Genomic DNA, 15,467 nt, shown 5'->3' on the forward strand with positions numbered 1-15,467 from the left:
AGCATCCCATACTAAGCATTTAGGATTGCAGGTAAGGGTAACAACTATAGCAACAATGACAGGCTATGCAGCAGAATAGGATTAACCAAAAGCAATAACATGCTGCACTACTCTAATACAAGCAGTAGAGAGAAGGAATAGGCAATATCTGGTGATCAAGGGGGGGGCTTGCCTGGAAGCTCAGCCCAGAAGGAGGGGTCGTCAACACCGTAGTCGTACTGGGTAGCAGCGGCGTCGGTCTCGGTGTCTAGCGAGAGAAGAGGGGGAAGAAACAATAAATATAATGCAAACATATGCATGGCGATGCATGACATGACAATGAGCGTTGCTAGGTGTGCCCTAACGTTGTAGTAGGTGATACCTGCGAAGGGGGGGCATCCGGGAAAGTATTCCCGGTGTTTCGCGTTTTCGGACAAATGAACCGGAGGGGGAAAGTTGTGTGTTTGTTATGCTAGGGATGTGTGGCGGACGAATGGGCTGCATATCCAGATTCGTCTCGTCGTTCTGAGCAACTTTCATGTACAAAGTTTTTCCATCCGAGCTACGGTTTATTTTATATTAATTTTAAAAGATTTAATCATTTTTAGAATTTAATTAATTATTTTAAATCCACATTATCAAGAATAGTGTATGCTGATGTCATCATGACATCATCATGACGTCAGCAGTCAACAGGGCGTTGACTGGGTCAAATTGACGTGTGGGTCCCATGTCATACTCTGTTTAGGTTAATCAGGATTTAGCTAATCTAATTACTGTTTAATTAAACTAACTAGTTAATTAGATTAATTAAACAGGATTAATTAACTTAATTAATTCACTAATTAGTTAATTAATTATTAATTTTATTAACTCATTTTAAATTTTATTTTCTTTTATTTTATAAAAAAACATTCTGGGGCGGGGCCCGTTTGCCATAGGCCCACGGGGCCATAGCGGGTTCGGGCGTTCGGGTGCGGGCGTGCGCCCGTGGCTACCAGAGGAGCGGACTCCGGCCAGGGGGAAAGGGCGCGGCCCCGGGCGGGGACGGCGGCCATGGCGGGGCTCGGCGCCGGCCAGGGATAGGCGCGGCCATGGCGGATACGTGTAGTGGGCAGCGGGGCGCGCGGCGGCCGAAGTGGTGGCGCGGTCGAGCCCGTGCGGTCAAGCAGCGGAACGGCGGCGGGCGAAAGCAGCGGGGAGCAACGACAGTGGCCTCGGCGCGCGGTAGCGCCGGAAGCACGCAGCAAGCGGCAGTGCAGCAGCGGGGAGTGCACAAGGGCGGCCTAGGGTAGGCGAGCTGCCGCAGCGCGCGAGGCCGCGGGGAAGCGGCGGCAAGAGCAGCAGCAGGGGAGGAGGCCACGGTGAGCGTGCATGAGGCGGGGCGCGTGCGAGGCGCGGCCACGGTGGGCGCGCGCTGGGCGGTGTGCGCGTCGTGGGATGCATCAGAGGAAAGGCAGTGGGGCGTGGCGATGGGGCAGTGGCCGGAGCGGGCGGGCAGCGTGCACGTGCGGAGGAGGGCGCGGTGGCCGCGAGCGCTGGGCGTGAACGAGGAGCCGATGCGGGTGGCGGAGCACGGCGATGGGTGTGCAGCGCGTGCGGTGAGCGCGGTGAGAGTAAGGCGCAGACGGGCATGGAGTAGGGGGAGAGAGGAGGAGAGGCCGGGCCTCACTTGCGGTGCAGGGGAACGAGGCAGCGAGGCTCGATGACGCGAGTCGGGGAGGAGGACGAGGAAGGCGTGCGGTCCGACGGGAGGGGGGAGGTCCGGCGAGGTCCAGGCGGCGGCGCGCGTTCCGGGTGGCGTCGGCGAGGCGAAGGGGTCGGGGCATCGTTTCCCCCGATCCTGATCGGGGGGCAGAGGAGGTCGTGGGAGGGGGAGTGGACCGACAGGGGTGAGTGGGGAAGGGGTCGGTCTAGGGTTTCGGGTGTGCGGGGGTTATACATCCGCAATGGGTCGGCTGGGTCGCGTGGGTGGTCAGCTAGGCCTGTTGGCCCAGTTGGCCAGGGGGGTCCTCTTTGTTTTTTCTTTCTTTTGTAATGTTTTCCCTTTATTAATTTTCTTTTACTTCTAATCTGTTTTATTTTAGTATCAATAAAAATACAAAAGTGGGCACCTAAAATAGTGTTACAATTTATGCCACTGCCACAAACAGTTTAGCACTGAAATAAAATAGTTTTGAAACTGTTTATTATTTTTAAAAGCATTTGAATAACTGTTTTACCATAGTTTATTTATTATAGTGCATTTTAACACTTCATAAAAGTGTGGTTTCTCCATCGATATTACATATGATTTATTTTTCATATTTAGAACATTTTAGTTTTGACATTTGAAAACTTTTAATGTTTGCTTGATTTCGTATCTTGAATTTGAAATGATTTCGAACTAACGCGAGATTAGCAACAAAAATCGAAGTGACGTGGCATCCTTAACAGAGGGTTACTGTAGCTTAATTATCCGGGCGTCACAAAACTACTGTTCTTGTGTATCCTGCATCTATCGCTTATGATGAGACAGTCACACCCGTGGGTTAGTATGAGAGGCGCTACTCTTATAAAGAGTGCAGTTTCATCCTCTTCACATGATTCTCAAGAAACTGCAAGCCTAAATGAAGACATTGAACGTAGCTCTGTACTTGAAGACCGCATTTCCCCTACACCACCATCACAGGTGCTTGCTCTGACTTCGCAGTGTGATATGTGGTTGCATGTTGCATATAGTGTCTAGCTTGTAATGCTTCTAATTAGGGTAAATTGCATCTGCTTAGTTTACACATTATACCTGTGAATATAACATGCCTTCCTATTTTTGGTACATACTACATCTATCTGTTAACCATGTTCTTACATGAAACTACCTCTCTTATGTATCCTGCATCAATCACTTACGATGAGACACCCTTATTTGTTGCACATTGCATATTATTTCTAGCGTGTTGCCATGTATTGCTCCTAATTTGGGCAAATACATTTATGAGGCCACACTTTTCATTTGGCAGAGTGATATTGGTTTCATCTTTCATATGGTGTCTAGCTTGCATTGATTCTAACTTGTTCAAACGCCTTATGCTTAGTTTACACTTTATACATCATACATGTCAATATTTCATGCCGTCCTGTTTTTCATACATATCCCATCCTCCTATCATGCGGTTGCCTTACATGAAAGTAGTGTTCGTCAGTATCATGCAGCAATGAGTCTGAAGAGCAAATTTTATTCCTTTTTCTTGTGGGTTTGACTTGACAAGGCAAAATCAATAAAGAGGAAGGAAAAGAGTAAGGAAGGCGATGATGGTGGTCCTCTACAGCAATGTAAATGGAGCATCTGTACGGATTCTCCTCGTACTGTTAGTGCATTACAAGTTCCAAGTCTCCGCTCCCCTACTCCACCATCCAAGGTGCTTGCTCTAACTTGGCAGTGTGATATCTGGTTGCATGTTGCTTATGGTGTCTAGCTTGTATTGCTTCTAATTAGTGTAAACTGCATCTACATAGCTTACACATGATACGTGTGAATATGAAACGCCTTCCTGTTTTTGGTACATACTATATCTGTCTATCACACCATGTTCTTACATGAAACTACTCTTCTTGTGTATCCTGCATCAGTCACTTATGATGGGACACCTTTAAGTTGGCAGTGTGATATTGGTTTGCATCTTGAATATGATTTCTAGCATGTAGTGCTTCTAGTTTGATGAGTGCCACCTATGATGAGACAATTTTAACTTGGCAGAGTAATATTGATTGCACCTTCCATATGGTGTCTAGCTTGCAGTGCTTCTAATTTGTTGAAGTTCCTTCTGCTTAGTTACCACATCATAGGTGTGAATATGGCAAGTCGTCCAGTTTTTCGTACATATTCCATCCTTGTATCATGACTTTGCCTTTCATCAGAGTAGTGTTCGTCAGTATCATGTATGAATGAGTTCTGAAGAGCGAATTTTATTCCTTTTTGTTGTAGGTTTGACCTCACAATGCAAAATCAATAAAGTGGAAGGAAATTGGTAAGGCATTGGATGATGGTGGTCCTTCCGAGCAACTGAAATGGAGGGTCTCTATAGATTCTACTCCGCCATCCTCCCAACTAGATTCGCAAGACAACGCAAGGCTAGACAGTCAACGTAGCTGTGTAGATGATGAGCACATCTCCCCAACTCCACCATCATAGGTGTTTGCTAACTTGGCACTATTATATGTGGTTGCATGTTGCGTATGATGTCTAGCTTTTATTGCTTCTAACTTTGTTGAATTGCATCTGCTTACTTTACACATAATGCCTGTGAATATGACATGTGTTCCTGTTTCTAGAACATACTATATCTGATCACACCATCTTCTTACATCAGACTACTGTTCTTGCATATCCTGCATCAGTCACTTATGATAAGGCACCTTTAAGTCGCCATTGTAATATTGGTTGTGTCTTGCATATGATTTCTAGCATGTACTGCTTCTAATTTGTTGAAACGCCAGACAGTTCGAACTTGGCAGAGTGATATTGGTTGCATCTTTCATATGGTGTCTAGCTTGCAGTGCTTCTAATTTGTTGAAATGCCTTCTGCTTAGTTACCACATCATAGGTGTGAATATGTCACGCCGTCCTGTTTTTCGCCCATATTCCATCCTCGTATCATGTGTTTGCCTTTCATCCGAATAGTGTTCGTCAATATCATGCATGAATGAGTTCTGAAGAGCGAATTTTATTCCTTTTTCTTATCGGTTTGACTTCACGATGCAAAATCAATACAACTGAAGGAAATTAGTAAGGCAGTGGATGATGGTGGTCCTTCGGAGCAACTCAAATAGAGGGTCTCTACAGATTCTACTCCGCCATCCTCCCAACAAGATTCGCAAGACAACACAAGGTTGGTCAGTCAACGTAACTGTGTAGATGATGAGCACATCTCCCCTACTCCACCATCACAGGTGCTTGCTCTAACTTGGAACTGTTATATGTGGTTGCGTGTTCCGTATGATGTCTAGTTTGTATTGCTTCTAATTTTGTTGAATTGCATCTGCGTAGCTTACAACTTATACCTGCAACAATCACTTACCCATAAGACACATTTAACTTGGGAGTGTGATGTAGGTTGCATCTTGCATTGTCTTCTAGCTTGTACTGCTTAAAATTTCTTGAAATGGCACTTACGACGAGACACTTTTTACCTGATAGTGATATTGGTTGCATGTTCATATGGTGCCTAGCTTTCATTTCTTCTAATTTTGTTGAAATGCCTTCTGCTTACTGTTTTCCACACATATTCCATCCTCCTATCGTACGTGTGAATATGCAATGTTGTCTTTTTTTGTATATATTCCATCCTCTTATCATGCGCTTGCCTTAGATCAAAGTAGTGTTCGTCTGTATCATGCATCAACTAGTTATGCAGAGCTAATTTTATTCATCTTCTTGTGGTTTTGACTTCATAAGGCAATATCAGAAAAGATGAAGGAAAAGAGTAAGTTACGAGATGTTGGTTGTCCTCCGGACCGACGCAAACAGAGACTCTCTAGATTTGCCACTGCTACTGCTAATGCAGTTGACGTCCCAAGTCTACATAATGAGTTCATCTCCCGTACTCCACCATCGCAGGTGATTGCTCTAAGTTGACAGTGTGATAATTGGTTTCATGTTGCATATGTTGTCTGTATTTCTTCTATCTTGATTAAATTGCACCTGCTGAGTTTATACGTTATACATATGCATATGACATGCCTTTCTGTGTCTAGAATACACTGCATCTATCTATCATACCATGTTCTTACATCAAAGTACTGTTGTTGTGTATCCCGCATCAGTCACTCATGATTGGACGCTTTTAACATGGCAGTTTGATAGTGGTTGCATCTTGCATTGATTTCTACGTTGTACTGCTTCTAATTTTTTGAAATGCCACTTATGACAAGACACTTTTAACTTGGCAGAGTGATATTGGTTGCATCTTTCATATGGTGTCTAGCTTGCATTATTTCTATTTTCTTGAAAATCCTTCTGCTTAGTTTACACATCATAGCTGTGAATATGTCACGCCGTCTTGTTTTTCTTACATATTCCATCCTCATATGGTTGTCTTACATCAAAGTATTGTTGTCTGTATAATGCATCAGTGAGTTCTGAAGAGCGATTTTATTCTTTTGTGTTGTGGGTACGACTTGACATGGCAAAGTCAAAAAAGAGCAAGGAAAAGAATATAGTAGGGAATGGTGTTACTCATCGAGTGAAACGGAAAAGGATCTGCCCTCGAGATTCTGCTGGTACTTATAGTGCAGTAGAAGGTCCAAGTCCACCGGCTAAATCTACAAACACAGTATCACCTGCTCCACCAGCTGCAGCATCCGCTTCAACTGTACCAACATCTCAACGAGTTACTCGTTCGTTTGCTCCGGAACTGGCCAGTTCCCAAGCTGCCTTCACACCTAACACTACTTCCGAAGCACTGCTGACACAACATGACTTGGCAAGATCAGATGAACATCATGAGCATCAACACCAAAACGGTACCTGACCGAGTCAAGTTGCAGTTGCATGCTCCTTTATATGTACTCTCACAGTTTGATGTGCACTAACACTTTCCATATTCGTTGTTGAACTAGCACCACGGCGCAAGCAGAAACAGACATCAGGGATAATGCTTGACAGATTAGCAAAATCTAGAGGAAGAATGGAGATCCATTTTGAGGCAGGTTTAAAAAGGCCACGTGATGCTACAGAGTCAGCCAAGTTAGTATCAGAGGCAGCCGTTGCCGTTAGGTGTCATGCACGTATCCTCCCAACATGGATCTAGTACAGGAATGAGAAAGACAATACCCAGTTTAACACCTTCCTTGACCATTTATCCATAAGTAATGTTATTCATCGCAATTTGTAATATTGTCTTGCTCTGTCCCATACTTTCTAGCTTCCTCCTAATAAGACTCGCATTCTTTTTTCAACAGATGAGGTTCAAGTTGGATCCGAAAGATGATGCAACTAAACAAGCATGCACTCATATATTTCAGTCTGCTCTGCGACAGTATCGGTACCACCTTAGAAAAGCTCACTTTGAAGGCAAGGCTAACAATGAAATTTCCCAAACATTTCCAGTGGAATATATTACAGACGAAGACTAGACAACCCTTTTTAAACACTGGTCTGATCCAAAGTATCAGGTAGGGTATATGTATTTGATCAGACCACATATTGAACTTGTATTTATGTATGTGCCTCACAAGTGTATCTTCTTCTAGGCTAACTGTTTGAAGAACAAGACCTACCGTTCTAAAGTGAAATTCCAACAGACAACAGGATCTCGTAGCTATATTGCACACTGCGAGGCTCTTGTAAATAGCTGCTACTTCCTTCTTTTTTCTGTGCCATATTATCGTATCTATATTGACCTATTCCAAATATAGAGGAAAGCTCGTGCGAACCAAAAAGAACCTGAACCAAATGAAGTGAAAATCTTCAAGGATTGCCACACCAGCAAGATGAAGGGCATGAGCACACCAGTTCAAGCCACTGTTGTAAGTCCTTACTCCTCCTGCCTTTGAACTAATTGGTACTGTGATGTGTTGATTTAACCTGCTTGGTTTGCAGCCAATGTCAGTTACTCTGTTCACTTTTATACACAGTTGTCTTAACGTATCATTTCACCTTACATGGATTAAAAGAGATGAAGGATATTCTTTTGGTCTTGATCTGTAATCTAGATGTGATGTTCACGTGCGCACACAATGATACAATAGCGTGTTTGTTTTATATCTGTTTGCCCATGATATGAATGATGTCATACTATGTTCATCCTACTTTAAACCATGTCTCTTTATCCTTAGATGTCAACGAATGTAAGGAAATAGACAATACAGTAGGCATGCTACATGGATTATATGTTCCGAAAGTGATTTTATTATGTAGTTGGCACTACAATACATGCTAATGTATTACATTAGTTCACCAAAATAAGTTATGTATAAACGTGAAACCTACTTTGTTTGTTTTTGTCTCATTAGTAACTTATCTAGTACACTAATCTACAAGTTCAAACTTTCAGCAAGCTATGGAACAAATGATTCAACAGCCACAACCACCTGAAGGTGACGAGGCTACCACAAGCACAATGTCACCTCTTGCTGCAGTGCGTCAGTATCTCTCCACTAACAGTGCAAAAAGCACCTTCCTGCGTAATTCTGGGTTGGTTGTCAAGGTAACCTCGTCAAAATCGCCTACTGAACAAAATCTTCCGGCTAGACAGAGTGATATATCTGAGCTCCAGACACAAGTCCAATCCCTAATGGACGTCGTTTCGGAAACAAGAATAGTGGTTGACAAATGTTGTCAATATATGAATGGTTTTGAAACTAGACTATCAGACATATGTTTCGGAAAAAGGGGAAGATCATGCTGCTCCATCAGATTCCACAGCCTGAAACATTAGCACTCAGGTCAAATGATTTGTGCTTCTATACATCTGATGGTGCTTTTATCTGCAAGGACTGTAAACTTTATGCCAACAGGCCTTTTGTTTGTATGATTGGAATTTATTTTGTTGTGATACAACATTTATGATGCTGCCAAAGGCTGCAGTAATTACGACACTATTTTTGTATAGTGTAGGTTTATCTTAGTAATGTATTCGGCCGAAAGCTTCATAGAATATTCATCGGGCCCATTCCAATTAGGCTAAAAACGATTATGGGCCGTAATTTGCATGTAGCCCAGTAAAAATATCTAGGCCTAAATCAGCATAAGCTTTCATATTTTTTGGTAGGCCTGTGCCCATAGTGGGCCTTTAATAGGACTAAACATAATTTGGGCCCTCAGTAACAATAGGCCGTTTACAGGTGTAAATATCTCGAGCCCATAAAAAACATGGGCCTTTGTAGGATCGATAGTATGTCTAGAGGGGGGGGGTGATTAGACTACTTGACCAAATAAAAATCTAGCATTTTCCCAATTTTAAGTCTTGGCAGATTTTAGCAACTTAGCACAAGTCAAGCAATCAACCTACACATGCAAGTCTAAGAGTATAGCAGCGGAATGTAAAAACATTGCACATGAAGGTAAAGGGAGGAGTTTGGAGAGAGCAAACGCAATGTAGACGCGGAGATTTGTTCCGTGGTTCCGATAGGTGGTGCTATCGTACATCCATGTTGATGGAGACTTCAACCCATGAAGGGTAACGGCTGCGTGAGTCCACGGAGGTCTCCACCCACGAAGGGTCCACGAAGAAGGAACCTTGTCTATCCCAACATGGCCATCGCCCACGAAGGACTTGCCTCACTAGGGTAGATCTTCACAAAGTAGGCGGTCTCCTTGCCCGTACAAACTCCTTGGTTCAACTCCACAATCTTGATGGAGGCTCCCAAGTGACACCTAAGCAATCTAGGAGACACCACTCTCCAAAAGGTAATAGATTGTAACGCCCACGATGCGGCTATATCTCCCACGTGTCGAGGCACGACTTAGAGGCATAACCGCATAGTGGTTTTGTCGCAAGAAGGGTCATCTTCACACAATCCCATGTAATGAACAAGAATGGGATAAAGAGTTGGCTTACAATCGCCACTTCACACAATACATAAATATCATTCATACATCATCCAAAATACAATCATATAGACCGACTACGGTCAAAATCCAGATGAAAATAAGACAACCCCAAATGCTAGATCCCCGATCGTCCCAACTGGGCTCCACTACTGATCATCAGGAAAAGACACATAGTAACGACCACGTTCCTCGTCAAACTCCCACTTGAGATCGACGCCATCATCTGCACTGGCATCGTCGGCACCTGCAACTGTTTTGGTAGAATCTGCGAGTCACGGGGACTCAGCAATCTCACACCCGCGAGATCAAGACTATTTAAGCTTGTAGGAAAAGGAGGAGTAGTGAGGTGGAGCTGCGGCGGCAAAAGCATATATATGGTGGCTAACTTGCGCAAATGAGAGCGAGAAGAGAAGCAACGGAACGGACCTCATCTAACAATGACCAAGAAGTGATCCTGAACACCTACTTACGTCATACATAACACAGACCGTGTTCACTTCCCGGACTCCGCCGAGAAGAGACCATCACGGTTACACACACACTTGGTGTATTTTAATTGGGTCAAGTGACAAGTTATCTACAACCGGACATTAACAAATTCCCATCTGCCTCATAACCGCGGGCACGGATCGAAAGATATTACCCTGCAGGGGTGTCCCAACTTAGCCCATCATAAGCTCTAATGGTCAACGAAGGATAAACCTTCCCCCGGAAAGACCCGATCAGTCTCGGAATCCTGGTTTACAAGACATCTCGACAATGGTAAAACAAGACCAGCAAAGCCGCCCGAATGTGCCGACAAATCCCGATAGGAGCTGCACATATCTCGTTCTCAGGGCACACCGGATGAGCAGTCCGTACAACTAAAACCAATCCTCGAGTTTCCCCAAGGTGGCGCTGCAAAGGGCTCTAGTTTGGACCAGCACTCAGAGGAACACTGGCCCGGGGGTTTTAAATAAAGATGACCCTCGGGCTCTAGAAAACCCGGGGGAAAAAGGTATAGGTCGCAAATGGTAAAACCAAGGTTGGGCCTTGCTGGAGGAGTTTTATTCAAGGCGAACTGTCAACGGGGTCCCATAAATCACCCGACCGCGTAAGGAACGCAAACTCAAGGAACATAATCCCGGTATAACAGTAACTAGGGCGACAAGAGTGGAACAAAACACCAGGCATAAGGCTGAGCCTTCCACCCTTTACCAAATATATATATATATATATATGCATTAATTAAATAAGAGATATTGTGATATCCCAACATATCCATGTTCCGACATGGAACAAACTTCAACTTCACCTGCAACTAGCAACGCTATAAGAGGGGCTGAGCAAAAGCGGTAACATAGCCAAACAACGGTTTGCTAGGAAAGGATGGTTAGGGCTGACATGGCTAAAATGGAAGACATGATAAAGCAAGTGATAGGTAGCGAGCATGGCAATAGAGCGAACAACTAGCATAACAAAGATAGAAGTGATTTCGAGGGGTGGTCATCTTGCCTGCAAGATTCTCAGAGTTGTCGAAAGCTTGATCCTCGTAAGCGTACTCGACAGGTTCCTCGTTCACGAACTCGTCTCCCGGCTCTACCCAAGACAATAACACAAACAAACGGAACCACAATCAACAACGAGAAATGCGCAAACAACATGATGCAAAACATGTATGATATGCAAGATATGATATGCGATGCATATGCGTGCTCCGGAAGGAAAATGATGAACATGGCAGTAACTTGGCAAACCAAGCATGCCACTGGAAAGATGAGATGATTTCGGTCGAAATCGATATAAAGATCACCGGAATCGGATGCACGGTTTGCAAATGGCAAGCAAAACAAGGATGACACTAATCTGCGATAAACAGCAAGATAGCTTTTAAAATGCAACAAGCAACAATGCTACAGCACCCCAACATATCAACAAAGCACATGGTAGTAATCTACAGGCGATGCTTGACAAAAGATGAACACTGAGCTATGGCTAGTTCATAACATATCAAGCTCAAACAAGCATGGCACAAGTGCAAAAGATTACAGGTTCACAAGACAGTGAAAAACTGGACATGGCAGAAATCAGCATCAGGTAGCAATGTTCAGAGCACGAAATCAACATGCTACAGGAACTTAACATAGCAAAACAAGGAATGTTAGTGTTCTACTAAATGCACATGACAAAAGTCCCTTACTGACCATAAGCCAAAAAGGACCAGAATAAATGATGGCAAGCAAGTTAACATGGCAAGTTTCGTTATCAGGTTTCAGACTTGGCAGAAAACAGAGCATGGCAGAAATATTAATATGTAGGCCTTTTTGTGAGGTTGATGCACTCACTACAGAGCAATGCATGACAAACCAAGCATACCTACAGCAAGATGGCATGATTATGAAGCTAACCATGGCAAGAACAATTGCATAGCATGTATGGATCAACTACAATAAGCTTGGCAAAAATGCATGTCATGTTCAGAATCTTCCAGAAATATTTTATAGCAAAAGTAGAGCAAGATTGAGTCATGCTATAGCACTCCATAATTGCAAAAAATTGTAGTAATGGATCAACTACAACTATAACTACAAAACATCCTTACTGAACATCTCCAAAATATGCATGGATCTCTCTGTATCTTCAAGTTTACATGGCAACAAAATTACAGCAGACAAGGACTTAGAGATTTCTCTAAGTCCCTGAAATCAGAAATATTACGGGGCCTACTTTGCATGCTTGTGCTAGTCACCACAGAGATCACAAAAATACAAGGACTACACCACTGGAAATATGGCATGGCATACTTCAAAATACATGTAGCGCTCATGCTCAAAAGATGCACAGATTAAATGATACAAAAATAACAAATCTCCAAGTTCTGATAAGAACCAGAGAATAACAGCAACTAGGTCTCTTCCAACGAAGATTTGGGCATCAAGATAACCTCTAATGAACATGGTGCAATTTAACAAAATTAAGAGCATCACGAGGCAAACAATTTAACGTATTATACGCGCAAATCGGATCTACATGCAAGAAGTTATCGCATCTCGAACAGGAGCACATGCTGAAGATTTTCCAGACTTGGAGAAAAAAAGAGGTTCGAGGGAAGTCAACGGGCACGTACTGGATCGATCGGATCTGGGCTACAGGAGCTCGACGGCGCTCGGGGCTCCGATGGGCTGCACCGCCGGCGGGAGGAAGGAGGGCGGCGCGAGGAGAGGAGGCCGGAGGCGGGGTCGCCGGCGGCGGGGGCCGCGCGACCGCGGCGGCGGGGCACGGCGGGGCCGGGCGGCGGCGGAGCTCCGTGCCGGCGGCGGCAACGGGCGGCGGCCGGAGGAGGCGGCAGGCGCTGGGCGCGGTGCGGCGGCGGACGGGCCGGTGGGCCCGCGGCGGGCTTCGCGGGCCGGTGCGGTGGGTGGCCGGAGAACGGACACGTGGCGCGCTGCGATTCGTCCGCCGGCGCGGGCGGACGTGTCCGGCGCGGGCGGACGTTGTCCGGCGGCGCGAGGTGGAAGACGCTAGGGTTAGACTGCGATTTCGTTTTTCGGGATGCCCACATATTTATAGGTAGAGGGAGCTAGGAGGCTCCAAATGAGGTGCGGTTTTCGCCCACACGATCGTGATCGAACGACCTAGAGCATGGAAGAGAGTTTGGTGGGTTTTGGGCTGGTTTTGGAGGGGGTTTTTGCTGGACACTCAAATGGACTTTGCGGATGCCCGGTTAACCGTTGGAGTACCAAACGACCTCCGAATGGAACGAAACTTGACCGGTAGTCTCCGGGTGGTATATTAAGACCACTTGACAAGCCTCGGTCCATTCCGAGAAATTTTGACACACGCACACGAAAGAAAATAAGAGGGTGCACCGGAGGAGATAGGAGCGCCGGATTGGAAAACGGACAACGGGGAAAATGCTCGGATGCATGAGACGAACACGTATGCGAATGCAATGCACATGATGACATGATATGAAAATGCATGACATGACAAAATACAAAACGAAAGACAAAACCCGACAACGGAGGGAATAACATAACACATAGCCGGAAATGGCAAGAGTCGGAGTTACAAATATGGCAAGTTACATGCGGGGTGTTACATAGATGGTGCGTTGATGATGAACTCCTTGCTCTTGTGCTTCAAATGATAGTCTCCCCAACACTCAACTCTCTCTCACGGATTTGGATTTGGTGGAAAGATGATTTGAGTGGAAAGCAACTTGGGGAAGGCTAGAGATCAAGATTCTTGTGGTTGGAATGGAATATCTTGGTCTCAACACATGAGTAGGTGGTTCTCTCTCAGAAAATGTATGCTGGAAGTGTAGGCACGTTCTGATGGCTTTCTCCATGAATGAAGAGTGGGTGAAGGGGTATATATAGCCTCCAAAGAAAATCTAACCGTTACACCCAATTCACCAAACTCGGTGGGACCGAATCATGAAACTCGGTCAGATAGATTTAGTTCAATATGTGAACGCTAGGCTTTTCGGTGGGACCGACATGTCAACTCGGTGGGACCGATTTCATTAGGGTTAGGGCATAACGTTATCTCGGTGAGACCGATCACATAAACTCGGTAGGACCGATTTCTGTAATAGGCAAATAGAGAGTTGGTCAGGCAAACTCCGTGGGACCGAATAGCTCATTTCGGTGAGACCGAAACGTTACGAAAGGGAAACAGAGAGTTTGCATTGTGAACTCGGTGGGACCGATCGCTCATCTCGGTTGGACCGAAACGTTACGAAGGGAAACAGAGAGTTTGCAATCCCATCTCGGTGAGACCGAGATCCCTATCGGTGAGACCAAACTGACTAGGGTTTCTGGCAGTGGCCATGTCAAATGAACTCGTTGGCGCCGGATAGATCATTTTGGTGGGGCCAAGTTTGACTTTTTGTTTGGGACATATGTGGCTATGAGAAAGTGGTTGAGGGCTTTTGGAGCATATCACTAAGCATTTTGAGCAAGTAAGCCATTAAGCGACACCTCATCCCCTTTTAATAGTATTGGCTTTTCCTATGGACTCAATGTGATCTTGGATCACTAAAATGAAAATGTAGAGTCTTGAGCTTAAGCCAATGTGTGTCCTTAGCATTTTGAGGGGTCCACATTCATAGTCCATGCCATGCCAATCATTGAACTTTCTGAAATGATCATCTTGAAAGAGCATTAGTTTAGTGAGCTATAGCTTGTTAGGAATTACCAAAACCACCCAGGGATAGTTGCACTTTCAATCTCCCCCTTTTTGGTAATTGATGACAACGATCAAAGCTTTGACAAATGATAATAAGATTGAAATGCATCGTTGCTTTGAGAAGTATTTGATAAGTAAGAGCTCCCCCTAAATTTGTGCATTATTTAAAATTTGCTTTTGAATGCAAATGCACAACCGATTAGGATCATGGTTACTGTCGTGGAATTGTTACGGCAGATGTCCTTGAGCTAGGACTTAGTCGTGGAGCCATCGCAACTAGGAATCTTGAAGGGGTTATGCGGGACAAGGAACACGAGGGTTTATACTGGTTCGGCCCCTTACGGTGAAGGTAAAAGCCTACGTCCAGTTCGTGGTGTTATTGATTAGGGTTACGATCGCCAGGGAGCTAAATAGCTATGCCCGGTTCTCGATGAGGTTGTTGTCGCCCTTAAACCGCTGCCGGGTCCTCCCTTTATATAGGGAGGCTGACGCCCAGCAGTCCTTAGAGTCTCGGCCGGCTCATAAGAGCGTCCGGCTCGGACTCTGAACAATACTTGCCTTACACTACAAGCCTACTATAACAATGATTGTAACTACAGGCTTTAAGCCATATCCGGGTCTCAGCCCATCTCTGGCCCATTATCTTGATACTTATCTCCGGGCTTCTGGCAATGACCCTTAGAATAACCCGGCCCTCCTGGCGGGTGACTCCAAGGTCTATATCCTCCACATTAGGCCCCAGATTGACTTGAGCCGGCTCGTGTCAATCTTTAACTCTGCAGAC

The 15,467-nt window shown here is 44.9% G+C and overlaps 1 protein-coding gene across 1 annotated transcript in view; it reads right to left on the reverse strand.

Annotated features, from left to right (window-relative positions):
- Positions 1-973: 973 nt before the first annotated feature.
- Positions 974-15,467, reverse strand: part of LOC109733294 (uncharacterized) — a 28,784-nt gene continuing 14,290 nt past the window's right edge. Inside the window, exon 4 of the mRNA XM_045231718.2 lies at positions 974-1,822. Within this exon, the coding sequence (XP_045087653.2) occupies positions 974-1,822 (849 nt within the window). The remainder of the gene's footprint in view (positions 1,823-15,467) is intronic.

This window comes from Aegilops tauschii, chromosome 7 (genome assembly GCF_002575655.3).
Source record: "Aegilops tauschii subsp. strangulata cultivar AL8/78 chromosome 7, Aet v6.0, whole genome shotgun sequence".
NCBI lineage: Eukaryota > Viridiplantae > Streptophyta > Magnoliopsida > Poales > Poaceae > Aegilops > Aegilops tauschii.